The 17,473-nt window shown below is 37.4% G+C and overlaps 1 protein-coding gene across 3 annotated transcripts; it reads right to left on the bottom strand.

Annotated features, from left to right (window-relative positions):
• Nucleotides 1–1,291: 1,291 nt before the first annotated feature.
• LOC131312944 (WPP domain-associated protein) lies at nucleotides 1,292–8,149 on the bottom strand. Of its 3 annotated transcripts, none has more exons than XM_058340977.1 (6): nucleotides 7,799–8,149; nucleotides 4,852–7,075; nucleotides 4,279–4,405; nucleotides 3,162–3,263; nucleotides 2,327–2,428; nucleotides 1,292–1,620 (listed from the first exon to the last, which is right to left on the bottom strand). In XM_058340977.1, the coding sequence occupies exons 2-5, from the start codon at nucleotides 7,038–7,040 to the stop codon at nucleotides 2,366–2,368; spliced, it is 2,481 nt and encodes an 826-aa protein (XP_058196960.1). In that variant the 5' UTR covers nucleotides 7,041–7,075; nucleotides 7,799–8,149; the 3' UTR covers nucleotides 1,292–1,620; nucleotides 2,327–2,365. The 3 variants fall into 3 exon arrangements, with proteins under 3 accessions (XP_058196960.1, XP_058196962.1, XP_058196961.1); XM_058340979.1 differs by having other exon boundaries at nucleotides 2,350–2,428; XM_058340978.1 differs by lacking the exon at nucleotides 7,799–8,149 and adding an exon at nucleotides 7,613–7,785.
• Nucleotides 8,150–17,473: the final 9,324 nt, after the last annotated feature.

Raw genomic sequence — 17,473 nt, 5'->3', positions numbered from 1 at the left:
GAAATCCGTTCTTGCCGCAGCCACCTTTAACTGCAATATTTGATCATTATCATTCACACTAATGCCTAGCATGTAGAGCATTCCCGAGAAAACAAGCGAACTGAACAAATCAAGTAAATTCTTCAATGATACAAAAGAACTTTAGCAAATCAAGTAAATTCTTCCACACGATACAAAAGAATTTTAGCGGAAAAAAATAAAAAGAACCTAGCCTGTTTTGAAGGTTGGAATTGTGGAATGAAAAGGAAGAAACATAGAAAAAGAAAAAAAAAAGAAACAAGTTTAATTCATTTCCCTGGTTATTGCAATAGGAGAATATGGCTGGTGCTCCAAAACCTTCACTCCATTAAACACTATACTTACTATATACTACACACACACACACACAAAATTTCCAATAAGGGTGCTCTTAACTTATTAAGTTAATGACGTCCCTTTCCCAACCAATTTGCGATGATCCGAGTCGCTCAATATGTTCAGAACGTGATTTTAAGGGTACCTACGAGAGATTAGCAAAAAAAAAAAACCGGCAAGAGCTTGATCCGAGCAGTTTTTGTTTGTATTTTATTGAACGGTTCAAATAAAAACCGCTCAAATCAAGCCATTCTCAGTCATACATACATACATTCATATATATATATATATATATATATATATATATATATATATATATAGAGAGAGAGAGAGAGAGAGAGAGAGAGAGAGAAATCTTCAAGTAAGGACCTTATATGCATACCTCACCATTTTTCGCCTTTTCCGATCAAATTTCGATGATCCGAGCCGCTCAATATGTTCAGAACGTGATTTTAAGGGTAACCGTTAGAAATCGGCAAAAAAAACGACCGAAAAAGGCTTGATTTGAGTAATTTTTATTTGAACCGTTCAATAAAAAACAAACAAAAACTAGTCGGATAAAGCCCTTCCCGGTCTTTTTTTTTCTGATTCCTTGCGAGTACCCTTAAAATCATGTTCTGAACACATTGAGTGGCTTGGATCGTCGAAATTCGATCGGAAAAGGAAGGTCCACATTTTATTAAAATGAAGTGATCCTTATTAGAAGGGAACTCTCTCTCTCTCTATATATATATATATATACACACACATACATATTTGCCTTTAGGCCCATCTGATACAAAAAATGTGACACCAAACACGACTCTAGCAAAACAAACCTCCATTTTCAAGCTTGATTTGCACTCCCCTCTAGTTTAATTGTTCATGGTAGAAAGTAGAAACACAAACCGGCTCTTCTCAAAAAAAAAAAAAAAAAGAAAAGAAAAAGGAAAAACAGTTACAGCCAACTCAAAGCAAACACCCATCTTAAAACCCAATTCATACATGGAATTTACATTTCTTTCCTAATATATACTAGTCTAATGGGAAGTGGCATCCCTCGGTTGTAATAAAAATACAATGCACTCATACTTCGTACCACCCAAAAAAATAAACTTTTTTCCTAGGACGTGCCAAAATTGTCCAAGATGTTTGGACTTTCCTCAGTTTTCTTTTCATAGCACAATCTCATCACCAACTCTCTACTCTGGTTTTGGTTGCTTTCACCAACAGACCAGAAAGAGTCTCCAATTTAGGCATTCAAAAGAAAAACTGGAACACCTGAACCTGTTAAACATCAACGAATGGTAGTTATGGTACTAGTAATATTTCAAGATCTGTTTTTTAAGCTGCTTTACTGGGTAACGAAAGATGAACATGTCTTGGAGCTGTCACTTGGGCTGTATTCAGATCATGGTTCAAGAATTATGGAGGGAAAGATCATATTTAATTTAGGAAGATAGCGCATCAAAACGCAAATTTTACCCTGTCATTTACTGGAGTAAACCCATCCACAAGTCCATGATCCAAACAGAGCGTAAATGTATGTACTAACAGAAGCCCTTAATCTTTCCTTGTTAGACTAGAGATGTAAGCATTAGTCCTGATGGAACTCGGGACCAAATGAAGACTAATTGCTAAGGGCATCTCCATCCCTTACTCTAATATTTTACCTAAACCTGAGTAAGGATTGAGTAAGCTTCAGTTGGTACGAAGCACTCCAATGGGCAAATTCAAATCTAAGCATAAATTTGAGTAAAAGCTTTCATTAATAGCATAGTTGTACATTTGAGAGGGAGAAAATGGCCTTCAAAAATATGAGTACGGATTTGAGTCTCCCTTAATTTGGTTAAAAATTTGTGTAGAACTCAAGATATAGATTTGAGTCAAGGGCAAGTGAGATTTACGGGCTAGTGAGATTTAGAGGGTTTTACTCAGATTTTGTTTCAGAGTTTAAAAAAGGGTCAAGGGCTGGAGATGGTCTAATACACACCTTCAAACCAAATTGTATCAGACGTTGTCAATAAGCTAATCAAATGGACTTGGTAGACTCTCTACTTAATTCTCTTCTGACAAGCTTCAAGATCTCAATAACCTGCAAATTCCAGAGAGCAGGATGTTAAATAGACAGTATTTTCCTATTTGGAAACCACAAGTCAATAGGATTTCAGGATGTATTAAATTGCATGAACAAGGCATTGATTGCAGAGGATGCATGATTTTATTTCCTTCTGGCGATGAAACAGATACAGGATATAATTGGGGGTATTTGTTTTCAGAGTTCTAATAATCCCCCAAGCATAATGCAGGATCCCATTGCATCTGGCACTTGATGATTCAAATCCATCCTCCAATAATCGGAATAATACTCGAAACAAAAATCCACTACTAGTGAAATCCTCACCCTAACAATTTGTTCAAAACAAGAACGCAGAAGAAAATCAATCTAATTTTTGAAGAAAAGCACCGGCGCTATGTAGTACAGTAGCAACAGCTTGTTACAACCAATAAATAATCAATTTAGCATGCCCTAGTATCAAAACAGGGCGAACAATAAGACAAAAAATGAACAGAGATAATATGTTGAATCCGCGCACTTGTTAAACTAGAACCACTAGGAGGACCCCAGAAACAGTACTAATTATTCGCATGATCTGAAGGCATATGATGTTGCGAAGAAAGAAAATATCAAGACTTGCACTATGACTTCAATGAGGCTTATTTTTCTTCACCTTCCACCACTTTCTCCACAATGTGCCAAGAGAGAGAGAGAGAGAGACGAAAATATCAAAATCAAGTAAGAAGATGCTATAGAGAATCCATCTTACCCCAGGATAATGTTGGAAAATCGGAGAGTAATGATCAAGAGCAATATATATTTTCTCTAGAAGGCTTAAAAGGGCATCCACTTCATCTCCCAATAGATCAACCTATATTTAAAGGAGAAGATCCAGTAAGAAAATAATATATATATAAACATCGTGAACGACGGCTTTGACGCAAATTTCATAAGCTATTTTATAATGCTATAGATGTCTTTCCCTTGTCTGCGCCATTTGCTCGACACTAAGCTTAGAATCTCAAAACCTAATGGTAAAAGAAAAGGAAAAATAGATAAGAGTAATATTCAATTTTTAGGAAATAATTGGATAATAAGCATTTTTGCAGTGTCAATTTAGTGTTCTGTATTTGCTAGTTCTCCATGTTTGGATAATCAAAATCAGATAAAGTGGGGAAAAAAAGGAAGACACTACAACTTCTGAAACTAAAAATCATGCATTGGTCCTCTTAGTAAGCCACATGTATTCAAACACAGATATTTTCTCTTATCAATAAATATGTAGACCATGACAAAAAACGAGGGGGGAGAGAGAGAGAGAATCTTTTATCTTTGTTTCTTTAGTCCTGATGCTCAAAGACACCAACAACGTTAGAGATAACTGTCTACCTGTGATACTGGGTAACAAAATGTAATTTCTCAGTCTTCCTCGGGTAAATAGTTTTGTAGCATTGTCCTCTATAGCCATCAATGTTCTAAAAGTCGATAGGCGCTAATCAGGCAGTCGGCCACCTTCGAGCGATTAGTCAGCTTAATCGATGCATATTAATTAGTAATCGGCGATTAATCGTTAGTCGGATCTAATCGTATAGGTCCCGCCAACGATGGCAATTAATCGCCGATTCATTCTTTTTGAACACTGGTAGCCATTGGTCCATTTATTAACGTCTTATTTTCCATGATTGAAGCTCTTTACCTTGTAGGCTAACTAGTTAGCACATGCCAAATTGATGATTTTTATTAGTCCACAATATAATGATAATGCAAGCCCGCATTTATGGGAAAATGTTCACTTTCAAATTAATTCAGAAATTCGAAGATTACACAAGATACAGTACTTGATTCATACTATGAGCCTCCCAAAAGCATTAAAGGAATATCATTACCTCAGCTTCAGCCATTTGAAGATCATTACATCTCCTTTCAAGCCTCTTTTTGTACAGCAATGCTGTATTCTTTAGTGAATTAGATTTCCGGACAAGAGAACTCAATTGAGAATTTGTGCCTTCCAACCTGCAAAGCTTAGAAGCATGTATAAGTTTTCGATGCCATACCCTGGATTAAGGATTAGTTGACAGACTTCTCTTTGAATGCAGGCACCATAACCATCACTAACCAACTTAAATAAATAAATAAATAAATAAGTAAGGAGAATTGGCAAGGGAAGGAAAAGTAACTCCCATGCAACGTTGACGGAGAAAAATAATTCCCTTCCAACAACTTGCAGTACCAGACCAGACAATAAGTTATAAATTGCCAATTGTCAAAACCAATACTTAAAACTTTTTCACATGTTGATTTAATAAAGTTTGAAGACATGAACACCAATCCTTTTCACTTAGCAGTTAGCACAAGCCTTTGAATATGACGAACAATTTATACTTAGGAGTTAGGACTAATGGATTGATTTTGATTTTCTAAAAACTCGAAACAAAGGAAGAACTACTCAGTGTAGTTACCTCATATTACAGTTTCTGATACCCTCAGAGACTTGGACTTCGAAATCAGAAAGTCCTCTTGAAAGTCCACCGATGAGAACAATCACAGCTTGCATTTGCTTCCTATGTTCATTCTCTTTCGCTTGAAGCAGCAACCAATCATTCTGTTTCTCTTCCGTAATAGCCAGAAGCATATTTCTATGCTCATTGGTTTCCCTTACTTCCTTTGTCATTAGTTCAACCTTTTGATCCAATCTGTTAATTGTGCCTTTATCTGCTTCAATTTGCTCCAGAGCCAACTCCAACTCACTCTTAACCAAATCTAATTCCCTAACTCTTTCGGTTACTAAATTCTCCTTTTCTTCCAGCGACTCTTGTAATAAACGGACCTCCTGCTTTAGTCTCTCCTTCTCTTCAATCACCAAGCTTAGTTCCTCTTTTCTTTCCAGTGCTTTCGATTCAAGGGAAACTCGGTACTTTTCATATTCATCTGAATACTTTTTGGTCAACTCATCAATATTTGACTGGGCATCCTTGACAGTTTCCTTGAAAATAACTCCACAAATCCCTTGTATGACCAAAGACTCAATATCCGAATCTTCAATTTCACAAATCTTCGGCACTTGAAAAGGCTGCATTTCTAACTCTTCAGCGCCACAGTTGTTTTTGGGTGTGACCTTCCTCAGAAAACATTTACACACCTTCTCAGTGGCTGAAGCCTCTGTCGCTGCATCTTCAAGGTCAGATTTTAAATCCTCTGTTAATTTTGGCAAGTTTGCCTCTGCCAAAATATGCTTGCACATCTTCTCAGCAGCATCAGAAACTTGCAATGAAAGACACTTCACTTCCTTTCTCTGATCTGCAAGTGAGTCCCTAAGATTGCGATTTTCGGAAAGGAGGCTATCTATTCTATTCTTTAAATTGCGAAGAGTCTCAGCATTGCTGCCCAACGTGGATAGTTTTTCATTTTCCATAATGAAGTCATCTAATTTCAAGATAACATCTGGAATTTTCTTCCTCAAATTTTCCAAGTCTTTATCCTTCCGATGTGCCAAAGAATAGCCTTTTTCTCTCAAATATTCCCCCTTAAGACTGAAAAATTCTTCGGTCATCTGTTGCACCTTAGATTCATGGCTCCTCCTCATCCTTGTTATCATACTGTTGAAATAATTCACCAATTCATCTTTTGACATGTGCTTTAACTGTGCAGCATCCCAACTCTCAGGCATACCGTTATTAGACTCCTCAAATACACCATTTCCCTCCCATAGAGAAGTTGAAGGAGAAAAATGATTGCTCAGACCCCTTTTGTGAAGATGATCCATATCGAGAGACCCATGAGAAATTAGCTGCCCATTTTCAGGATTGGACACTGAATTTAAGATTGCATCTAATTCCTTCCTTAAATTTGAAACCTCATTAATCCTTTCAAGTCGAGTATTTTGTTCCCATAACTTCTCTTCATACTCTTTGCAGAAGCTCCTAATTGAATTCTGTATCACAACTGCTTCAACCTCCTTTTGAAGCTCCTGCTCTAGCTTCCATTCACAAAGTGATGCCCTAGTTAGATGAACCATATCATCCAACTGTGCATAGATATTGTCCATTGTCGTTTTCAGAGTCTCGAACAGATTATCGACACCCGTAAAGCTTTCGGGTGCCTTTTCTTGGAGAATTCCACCCAATCCCACAAATTCTGAACCCGAACTTATCCTCCTCATTGGACTGCACCCTCTTATGCTATCAGTCTCCATTTTAAGCTTCTTAATCTGCCCCTTTGCTACATCTCTTAGACTTCCCAAAGATTCCGTCATCTTATCATGCTCCACAAATGCATCGGAAAAGCTACAATAAAAACCATTTTCCTGACTTCTCGCTTCATGGCATGACTCACTTTTATCGGCACCCAATTGGAATAAATGCATTTTCTCCTTCAAACTCTCCACCTCCAATTCTTTCGCTGCAATTTTCTCCTCTGCCCTTTGCTCGACTGCTTTCACCATCCCTTTAATGACAGAGTCACTCACCATCCTCGATATCATCAAACGGTCATTGATATCTTCCCAATAAGAATCCAAATCCTCAAGAAGGTCAACACCCAAGTTCTCACTCTCTCTAACACTACTGACCTGTTGGGCGGCTTTTTCGATACTTGAACCAATACGACGACCAAAATCTCTCACCTCCACCATAACTTCTTGATCTTCCATCACTGAATGCAAATAAGAATGTACCTACCCAACACCTGGAAGAACAAAAAATAAGCTCAATTCAACATTTTGGCCACATAGTACCTAATCAAAACTTCAAATTCGAAGCCAAAAAATTGGCACAAATAGTCGTGAGTTTTTTTTGTCATACGGTATACATCAGCGGGGCTAGCGGGATGTTAATATGACAATATGTGTTGGTCAACGGGAGGGTAGAGGCTATCCTGAACCCCAAACTTGCTCCCCGTGGGACTCGAAGTCAGGTCACCCTGGGGAGAGAAATGAGACAACTTGACAAGCTTGGTTTCTCAGTCGGAGTTCAAATGTGAAAAATGAGAACTTACAATAGAGAAATAATAAAAATATCTTGAAACAAATTAACAAATGCAATCCAAACATATAAATTTGATTTACATTAGACATTCTAACATCAACGACGACCTCCAGCCCTTTGATTAAATCTTCAATTGGTGTGAAGCACGGACAGAATCAAATCTAAGCATATTTTTGGGTAAAAACCTTCAGTAAAATAAAAAAATCCATAATTACAAATTTGGAAGATTCGGACTGACCTTAACGAAGTAAAGATTTAAGACTCTCCTTGATTTGAACAAAAATTCGAGTAAAACATAGTTTTGAGCCAAGAGTGGAAGGATTCTTATAAGGTTTGTTACTCAAGTAAAGCTTCAAATTCAAAGCTGCAAAACAGAGAGTGGACCAAATAATAGAAGCTCAAAATGCGGAAAATGAGAACTTACAGGTGAAGCAAAAGATCTCTCTCTCTCTCTCTCTCTCTCTCTCTCTCTCTCTCTAAGAGAAGCTGCCGTGTAAATAACGGCGTGGAAATCCCCGAAAAGTTTCTTCTGACAACTGTTCTTTAGAAAAGAGCAATTCATGAACCGGAACTCTCTCTCTCTCTCTCCCTCCCTCTTATCCCACTCTCTCTCTCTCTTGTCCCACTCACTCTCTCTCTTCCACCCCTTTTTCCTCCTCCAGTTCCCCTTGGGTTTGGCTGTTAGGGTTTTGCGAGAGGAGAGAGAGGACAAGAACAAGGATGTGAGCGGGAGGGATGGGATGACTGCTGGAGCCTTCATAAGCGCGTTTAATTTACGGTAGTTGCCATTGCTCGCTTGTCTATGTTTTGTTGAATTGTAGGGGCAGAATTGTCCAATTACGTAGGCTAGGATTTATAATTTGTCTCTTTTAGCTTACTTACTTACTAGGTAAGACCGAAGCTTCCTAGGGGAAATCCAAATACAGGGAGTATTTTTTACTAGTACTCCTATCTTTGTGGTAAAGTACAGTTTACGTTCCTTCACTTTATACTATGTGTCACTTTGCCCCTTACACTTACACTTACACTTTCAATTTCACTTGTTAAGACCTCACAGTTTTTCTCAAGAGTCAATATCCCCCTTACCATTAGATTTCGTTTACTTCTGTTGAATAAAAAAAAAATTCAGTTCAACAGTACTAGGTGCAAATAATTAACCTCATTGTCAAAAAAAAAAAAGTATGGATAACCATTTCCCATTTTTGAAAAATGATTTTCATGCACAATCCGCTTTATTCTATTTGCACTTCAAAAACAATGTATTTTAGTGTGCTTTGAAATATGTGGTGTTTTTTAATTTAAGTACTAACAAAACAACCTTTGAAGTTCATTCAAGAAAAAAAAAAGTGAAGTGCAATAATCATTGTCTTTTTTTTTTATGATTTGTTATGCTAAAACCAAAAATGGCCATACTTAAGGAGTTACCTTTTTATTTACACAATAACGCATAGAATTTTTTGGCACAAAAAAGTTAAAAGTTTTATCTAGTTAGTGTTGGCAAGCAGGCTTGATATATGACATTAATGTATAGAGTGAATGTCCTCCTGACTCAAATCAATACAACCTATATGTTAGTATGCTGAGTTTTTTAGAGTTGAACAGTACCGCAAAGTTGCATAGTTAATTTTTTATGGACTTTCTTTATGGAAAATCGTTGTGACAAAAAAAATAATAATAGTTGCGAAAGAAATAATTTTTTCTTACAAAAAATATGGACACTTGTTTTTTTTTTTTTAAAGTACATGGTCACTTGAGAAAAAAAATTTAGACCTGCGGAGACAAAAATATTACACTTAATAAAATGAGGTGGGAATCAGGGAGAAGGTGGAGAAGTATAATTTTATTAAAGTACTGGTAATGACAAAAATAAATTATTGAAGTACTAGAAGGTAAATAATTACCAATGTCCAATCAACTTGAAGTTTTACAAAGACTGCATACTTGTTGAGACAAACAAAATGAATGGTTCATATCAAATAACAAGATCTGAGGTGAGCCCCGTAATGGTTGCACAACGCACACCCTTGTACCTTTTTTTGGTGGCCAATGGCAAGTAGTGGATTTAAGATAATGCTCATGAGGAGAAATCAAAATATCTATTCATTAATTGTACAAAAATGTTGGAACCACACCAAACCCAAATGTTTGGGTACGTAAATATGTGTGTGATTTGGATGAATTTGGGTGTGTAAATGAGTGTGTGATTTGGATGTGATTTTAGACTTATTGATGAGATAATTTGACAAGGCGGCCTGGGAGTTGGAGTATACAAAAGAATGATTTATCTCACGAATTACCCATTTGAATGTTTAAACTTTATAAACTGGGTGGAGCTGTACAATGATTGTTATCTCAGATCGGTGCTTTATTGAAACAGTATTCCGTCTTCATCTCTCATCTCTCATCTCATCATCATAAGATAAAGAATCATAAAAAAGCAAGAGGCATCCTTTTCTTTGTCTTTATAATGTATATATATACAAGCAACAATCATGGTAAATTAATCACGAGAGAGACGGAGACGGAGACGGAGACGCTCCTAACATTTTACTATTAGCCTGGAAAAGTAGAGCTTCGAATGCAGCAGAATTGTGACCCCATATCCTAATCCCCCAGGAATAAGATTCAATCTGCATTCAATATTATATGGAAAAGGACAGTTATTATTCAACAATACAATAATATATTAATGCGGAGAGTTTTGCCTAACTTTTTGGGGACCTTTTGATTTGGTTTTTTGGTCGGTTTTGCTTATAATTTATATATATCACATCTTTGGCTCCACAAAATGAATAATTAAAGTATAAAAATATAAACCAAAGTTGTTGCAGGATGTTATTTCAACTTTGATCTAGATTAAATAATGTTTTGTTTTCTCTCGTTGAGATGAAAAGTATTGTGTAAAAATTTGACCCAAATCGTATAAAAATTAAGCTTGTTGAATCAGGTGCTAACTAACTCACCTAGAAGCAATCATTGTTAGGGGAACGCGCAACTTAATACCAGTATTTAAAGGGAAGCGCAGAGTCCTGCACTTAGCGGCAGACGGACATGAAGGGTTTCGCAATGCTACCCATACAACATTGACGGGTGAAGGCATTTCTCTCAATACATTTGCCCCGTGCCAGCAAGGGGCATCTCGAGTATAGGGTGGCTAGCCCCCAGAAAGCCAATTAAAACAACCAAAAATACCGTGTCAAAAAACCATAAAATTTAGGCCAAACATTTTATGAAGATCCTCGTCAGAAACTTTTAAAAGATCTAGACCGTGGGGCACAAACTCCTAGCGCTAGGGAAAAGAAGAGACTGTAGTACTCTCTCCGTCCCATTTTTATTGTTCATTATTTTGTTTTTTTTTATGTATTTTGCCTATATTTTTTAGTGTGAATTTTGAAAAATATGCAATATAGATCTTGTTTAATAGATCCCGATTAGTTCTATAATACAAAGTTTTCAAAATTATGAAAAATATTATAGATTGAAATATATAAGTAATTCAAAAATCGCACGCAATTCAAAAATTGTCAATGAAAATAAGAACGGAGGGAGTAAGTTTTTTGAACCCTTCTATCGGAACAGACACGCTGTGCACTGACAATGCATAGACCGCCATGCGAGGCCACTCTGGGTCTCGCACATAAAATTCGAGCAATTCAATACTTTTCAAATAAAATTTCGATTAGCCTCACAAAAAAAACAACTCAATCCAATACATGTAGGTGTTTGATCTAATCTTTTAGTATTTTTTTATTTAGATTATAGGATCTTTAATTTGAATGAAAAAACAGAAGATTTGATCAAATACTTACACGTATCACATTGAGCTTATTTTTTGCAATACCACTCAAAAAATTATTAGCCGTGCAGGACCGAAAGTGGGCTCCCCGTGGTGATCTGTGCACCATCGATAGACAGCCGGTCTTTAGCATTTTCAAAATTTTATATACACGAGGTAATAAAAAAATCCAATTCGAGGCAACACCAAATTTGAACAGAACCTTGTACTAATAATTTCCAAGAAGCAACTACCTTTTTTTTTTAATAAAAGAAAAAAAAAAGCAACTTGCTTTTGACCTAAAAGTACATTGGGCGGTTCTGGGGCCATTCCGCTTTCTTTCTAAACATTCTTTTTCAAAATTAAGGTAATTTCAAGCTAAAAAATTATGTGTTTACGCAAATAATTTTTCTACCAATATGGATTTTGTTTGATAGATCTCATTGAGTTTTTTTAAACGGTGCAAAAAAAATCGAAGAATTATTTTTTATTTACGTTATAGTTGAGTTTGATATTACCTTTTTTTGAAAAAAAATAAATAGTAAGAAAGCGGAACGGGCCCACCTCTTCTTTCTTTTGGAGTATAATGCTCTTTAATTCATTTCCGTTTAAGCAATGACAACATAAACAAGATTTTCATATATTTTTTATTGGAGTTATGGACTGAGGGGCCGTGCTGTGGCCTCAAGGGACAACACGGTACTATAAAGCAACTTGCTTTTGACCTAAAAGTACTTTGGGTGGTTCTACCTCTTTTTTCTTTTGGAGTATAAGAGCATCTCCAATAGCCTCAACAAAAATTTAAGTAAATTGGCTAGAAAATGACTTATAATTCCCTCCTTTAGCTAGCCTCTAAATTTTTGCACTACCCAACGGTCCATCCTTTTTAGGCTATTCAAACCCCATTTAGATTATTATATATATTAATGAACATATATATACAACATATATGTAGAGTTGTGCTATAAGTACCGACCGGCCGGGAGGGATTTCGTATCGACCGGCTGCGCCGGGCTGTCTCTGGCCACCAAACGGCCGATCCGAGCCGTCCAAAAATTCTATAAAAAAAAACCGGCGTATACCCACCTCGCGTACACCTACCATCACCGGCGTCAAGTTTGTTTTTGCAATCATCGATTTCGATTCCAGAATCCACCGGCGTATAACCATCGTCCATGTCGTTGAGTTTGTTTCTGCCATTCGATTTAGATTTCAATTCCAGAATCCGTCGTCGTCGATCGGAAACAAGTCTCCTTCGTTGTCATCGATTTGGATCTGTGAAAGGCAAGGGAAGAGAGAGAGAGAGCTGCGCGAGAACCAAGGCAAACGAGGCTGGAAAACCTTGCTAGGAGGAGCGAGGTACTGTAGCACCACGCCATTCCACCGACCACGAGGCAAGACTGCTGTGTTATTTTTTTTTTTGCGCTTCATCTAGCTACAGTAGCTAGAATCTCCAATTGCTGAGGCAATTGGAGATGCTCTAATGCTCTTTAATTCATTTCCGTTTGAGCAATGACAATGTAAACAAGATTCTCATGTATTTTTTATTGGAGTTATGGACTGAGGGGCCGTGCTGTGCCCTTAAGGGATAGCACGGTGTTGTCCCGCCCTTGCAAGGCATGCCCTGCTTCGGTCTTGCAGGACCTGCTTTTAGGTTATGTGAAATGATAAATTATTTGTGGGCTCCCCGCCCGGCGCGCCCTCAAAGAGTTACCACCCGGATTTTTGAGATGAATGATTCGAGAAACCGAGAACTCATTTGAAAAAAGGCTTTTGATCTAGCGAAAATGTCGAGATTTTGGGTTCGGGAGCCACGTTACAAACGGGGAAGGTTTTGTTGAAAAAGCACCCCATTTGCTCGGTAAAATCGGTCTCTACTAAACATTTTTAAAGGGGAAAAATTTCGTACATCTTTTGAAAAACAGAATTTTTTTAATAAACAAGTAAAGGGGAAAGGGTCATGGAAAATATATCATATTAGCGTGCACATGGTGCTACTTGTACGGAAATGATAAGAGTATGATGTTCGGAGATGAAATAACTAACCGATAAACTGTCTAGATCAGAGCCATTCTCACACTGCTTACCATAATGCCGCGCACGGCCTTATGGTATGCCGTGCGGTTTACTTGCTTTGCTATCAGACTGTCATCAATACCCAGAACAGCGCGCGGTGTGTTATATATCCCGTGCGTCATTCCTTTAAGATATTGGAAGATGCACAATCGCTGATTCGTCTTGGATCAGTACCATCTCTTCAAGCGATGAACGTAAAATAATTTCCAGTGCATTTGATCACTGGGGATGATCAAGAAAATCTCTTTTCAACATAAAGCATGGCTTGTAGATATGGTCTTATTCTGAAAAGTATTGATAACAGTATTTTAACAAACAAACAGGCTTGATGAAAGATCGCCATGATCTAGACTATTTAAACAAACAAACAGTAACTAATAAAAGACCGCGCGTCTAAACATACTACGTCGTGCGACGCATTAGAATGCCGCACGGTGTGGTATGTCCAGTACAGTGACTGTTTTTATTTTCGAAAATAATTTTTAAGTCAGTCTTTAACCAAAAAGGATTAAACCCGACTACGAGAAAGTTCCCTCAGGGGCCAGGACAGGGCCTAACCCAAGGAAACTTAGTTTTTACCTTTGGTCTTGAGCTTGAACGAGGACGGATGATGGTGGATGAGTGTGGGCAAGAGCGGGTAAGAAAGAATGAGTGTGGGTGTGAGTGGTTGTTGGGTGTTTTGGTTGGTAAGGTCTCAAAGTGAGTAAAAGACTAACTTTGATGGTGAGGAGAAAAATAGGACACCTTGAGAAAGAAAGTGCCTAGAGAATGTCTTTTTAGAATAACACTTCTCAAGGCTTGGAAATGGAATGGGTGTATGGGCCATGTAAGAGAGAGAGATTGGGAATTCCGGGGCTTCTTTCTCTTGAGTGGAGAGGTGTATTTATAGGCAAAAGCCAAGGATTTTGAATTCAAATGGTGGAGGTGTTTTTTGGGCGGGCTAGAAGTGTTTTTTCAGCTAAGCTATTTTGTAGCTGTGGTTCAAACAGGCGTGGCCGACGGCTTACTGAGCCAATCGGAACTTTTTCCTAACATATCGCGCGGTTAACCTCATGACCACGTGCGGCGTAATAAGTTTTGGTATGCCGCACGGTGTAGAAGTGTTCCATGCGGTATTCTAGGTCCAATCCAGGGCTTTTTTGGGCTTATCTAGGTTTTTGGTTTTTGGTTTGTCTGGGCTTGTAACACACAAATTCGAGTCCTGCAACAAAGAAGACGAAAAAGATGCACAAAAAAATACTTTTTATTGATTTTGAATTGAGAGGGTTACAATTCTCTAATAAATGCTCTTTAAATAAAGAAAAAAACAAAATCCTCTGATTCGATCTCCAGAATTGGTGGCGTTCCAACGGCTTGAATGCTTGTTGTTGAATCGCAGAAACAATAACTTTCTTTGAATCTTCAAGTTGAATGAATTGAAGAACAAAGTTTGAATATGACTTGAACTTTGGAGTTTGATCTTTAAAATCTCCAAGAGTTTTGGTTTGTTGAATGATTTGTGTGGTGGACTTGCAAAGAAATCGACACGGTTCTTGGTGTTTGATGATTCTCTGCAGGATGTTGAAGAATGCTTGAGTTCTTGAAGAGTGCTTGAGAGCTCTGAAGAATGCCAAGCAAAAGGTGTTCTCTCTCTCATAGGAGCCTCTATTTATAGGCTCAATGAGAGAAGAGCTAAGTATGGCAATATCTTATAATAAGATCTTTGATTGGTTTGATTGGCTTAATTGATTTTGATTGGCTTGATTGATTGACTTGACTTGATTTGATTTGCTTGAATCTTGATCCCATTTCATTTCCTATGTAAGAAGATTTTATACTTCTTTTTAAGGAATGATTTTAATTTAAAAGAGAAATAATATATTTATTATTTGACTCTTTTCTTTTATGATTTATTTGAAGCGGGCCTGCACTTTTGGGCTTGTATACCTTAACCCATTTGGCCAATCAAGCTAGCCCAACTCTTTAATCCGTTAGGCTAATTAAATTAGCCCAACTTACTTTGGTCTTCACTGTATCTCAAGTGGATTGAACCGTAGAAATTTGTTGGGTCCAATATTTATTCGAGTGCTTTGACCAATCTTGACTTTAATTAATTAAGACAATTTATCCCAATTGATCGGACGGTGATTAAGTCATGTCGAAATTTTAGTGTCTATAGGGCTTTTGATTAAAGAAGTCCTTTATTCAAGCTCTCAAAGGTATTGTGGAGCCTTGGATTTAGTAGAGTTAATTTGGTCAGATTTCCGTTAACATTTTCCATGTCTTTTGAGAGGAAAATGTGAGACTAAACGTGGCATGATGTGGAGCCTTGGATTTCGTAGAGTTAATGCTAGCCGTTGACTGGACCAAAATGGACAATAGTGAATTGGATAGGAGCTGAACCCTTCTAACTCACCTCCTTACTCGTGGAAGGCAATCTTGCAATTTCACATGAATAGGTAGTTTTAAAATCATTTCCATACTCGAATACTGAATAATCATGGACAACACTGCTAAAAGCCTACATAAAATGCACAAGCACTTTATGTCATTCTAGACTTTTTGTAGTCAGCGCTCCAATAATTTTTGGGATTTATGGTTCACCAGGATTAGTCGAGGTGCGCGTAAATTGGCTCAAAGGTTATCAATAATACTACAATTTGTCACTGCATAAAAGAGCAACAAGATGACCGGACCAGAAAAGGTTGTGGACTTCTTGTTACACTCTTAAGCCTCATTCTTCTAAACCTATTAGAAAAAAAGTTTGTTTTGTCCTTCGTTGAATTTTTTTTTGCATTTGTTAGTTTTGTGCCAAAAAGTCAATTTTTGGCCTAAAAAGTGGTTATTTGGCAAAATACTTGGGTAAAAGTAAAAAAAAAATACTTTTTCGATTCTTTTCGTCGAGAAGAATCAATAACCCACAAAAGTTTGACACAATACTAATAAATGCAAAAAATTTCAAATAAAGACAAAATTCTCAGAATTAAGTTAAATTCAAGGTAACGTAGCCTAAGCCCATATAGAAACTTAAAACGGTTGGGTTTTGTTACAGTGGGCCGAATTGAAATAACCCAGCTGGACCATAAGAATTCTGAAAGAAAAATGGGGAATGGTCTCTAGAGCTGTAAATAAACTGAATCGTTAGCAAACTATTTGAGACTCGATTCGGCAAGAGCTTATTCGAGTTCGATTCATCTGCTAAACAAACTGAACTTGAACCTCGATTCTAGATTCGTTCCATAAATGAGCCGAACCTGAGCCTAACGGTATTCGGCTCGATTAGGTTCGCGAACCTGTAGTTAAATATAATTAATAATTCTTTAGGGGTCTATTTGTAAATATAAAAAAAATTAAGGTTATATATATAATTCAATACATATTTTTCTCCCAAATTCTATACGATCAATGAGAGAATTTGGGAACGGTTAAGTATAATGAGCCGAGCCGAACTAAATCCGAGTCTTGACGAGCTCAATTTGAGCTTAGATTTGGCTCGGCTCGGTTCATTTGGGTTTAGCGAGCTGAATTCGAGCCAAGACGTTCAGGCTCGAATCAAACCCAAGCTGAACTCTAGCTAGACTAGTATCTTAATGAAACCCGACCGAGCCGAACCCGAGCTTTGAAAATTTTTAACGAGCCGAACTCGAGCCAAGTTGTTCAGGCTCAAGCCAAACTCAAGCCAGATTAGTGCCTTAATGAACCTGAGCTGAACTTAGGAGGGTTCGGCTCGATTTGGTTTGTTTACAACCCTAATTATTGGTCCCCTATTCTGCAACAGTTGACTAGGCCGAAAGGGCCGAACCTCTGTAGGGTCGTGTTTGTGGAGGACAGTCAACCCGTCATTAATTCGGCCTAATTAATATTGGCTTAGTGCATTAATTTTAAGCCAATAAATATTCATTCCACGATGCAGTTTAATTAAATATTTAATTATGGCCATTAAGCGTTGGCCCAGAGCTTGGTGTTAAAAACGGTGTCAATAGTATAATTTGGCATCGGTTCTACCAGTTGCAGCATTAGATGTGTGAGCACGTCATCAACCGGAGACCCTTTCCAAAGTTAATTCAAATAAGTTTAATGAGAGGAAACCACGCACATTCGACAGTTTGGATAGGTCTGCGTCTGGATGTGCGCACATAACATTGCTCTCTTCTTCATGCTACAATTAATTACGAACCATTCACTATCTAAATATGATAACTAGGGCATCTCTCCTGATCGACACTAGCTATAAAGTGATTCGTTTGTGAGTTGGTTTGAAATTTAACA

This window comes from Rhododendron vialii, chromosome 13a (genome assembly GCF_030253575.1).
Source record: "Rhododendron vialii isolate Sample 1 chromosome 13a, ASM3025357v1".
Taxonomy (NCBI): domain Eukaryota; kingdom Viridiplantae; phylum Streptophyta; class Magnoliopsida; order Ericales; family Ericaceae; genus Rhododendron; species Rhododendron vialii.
The sequence above is the reverse complement of the archived record's forward strand: the minus strand, read 5'-3'. Positions and strand labels throughout refer to the sequence as shown.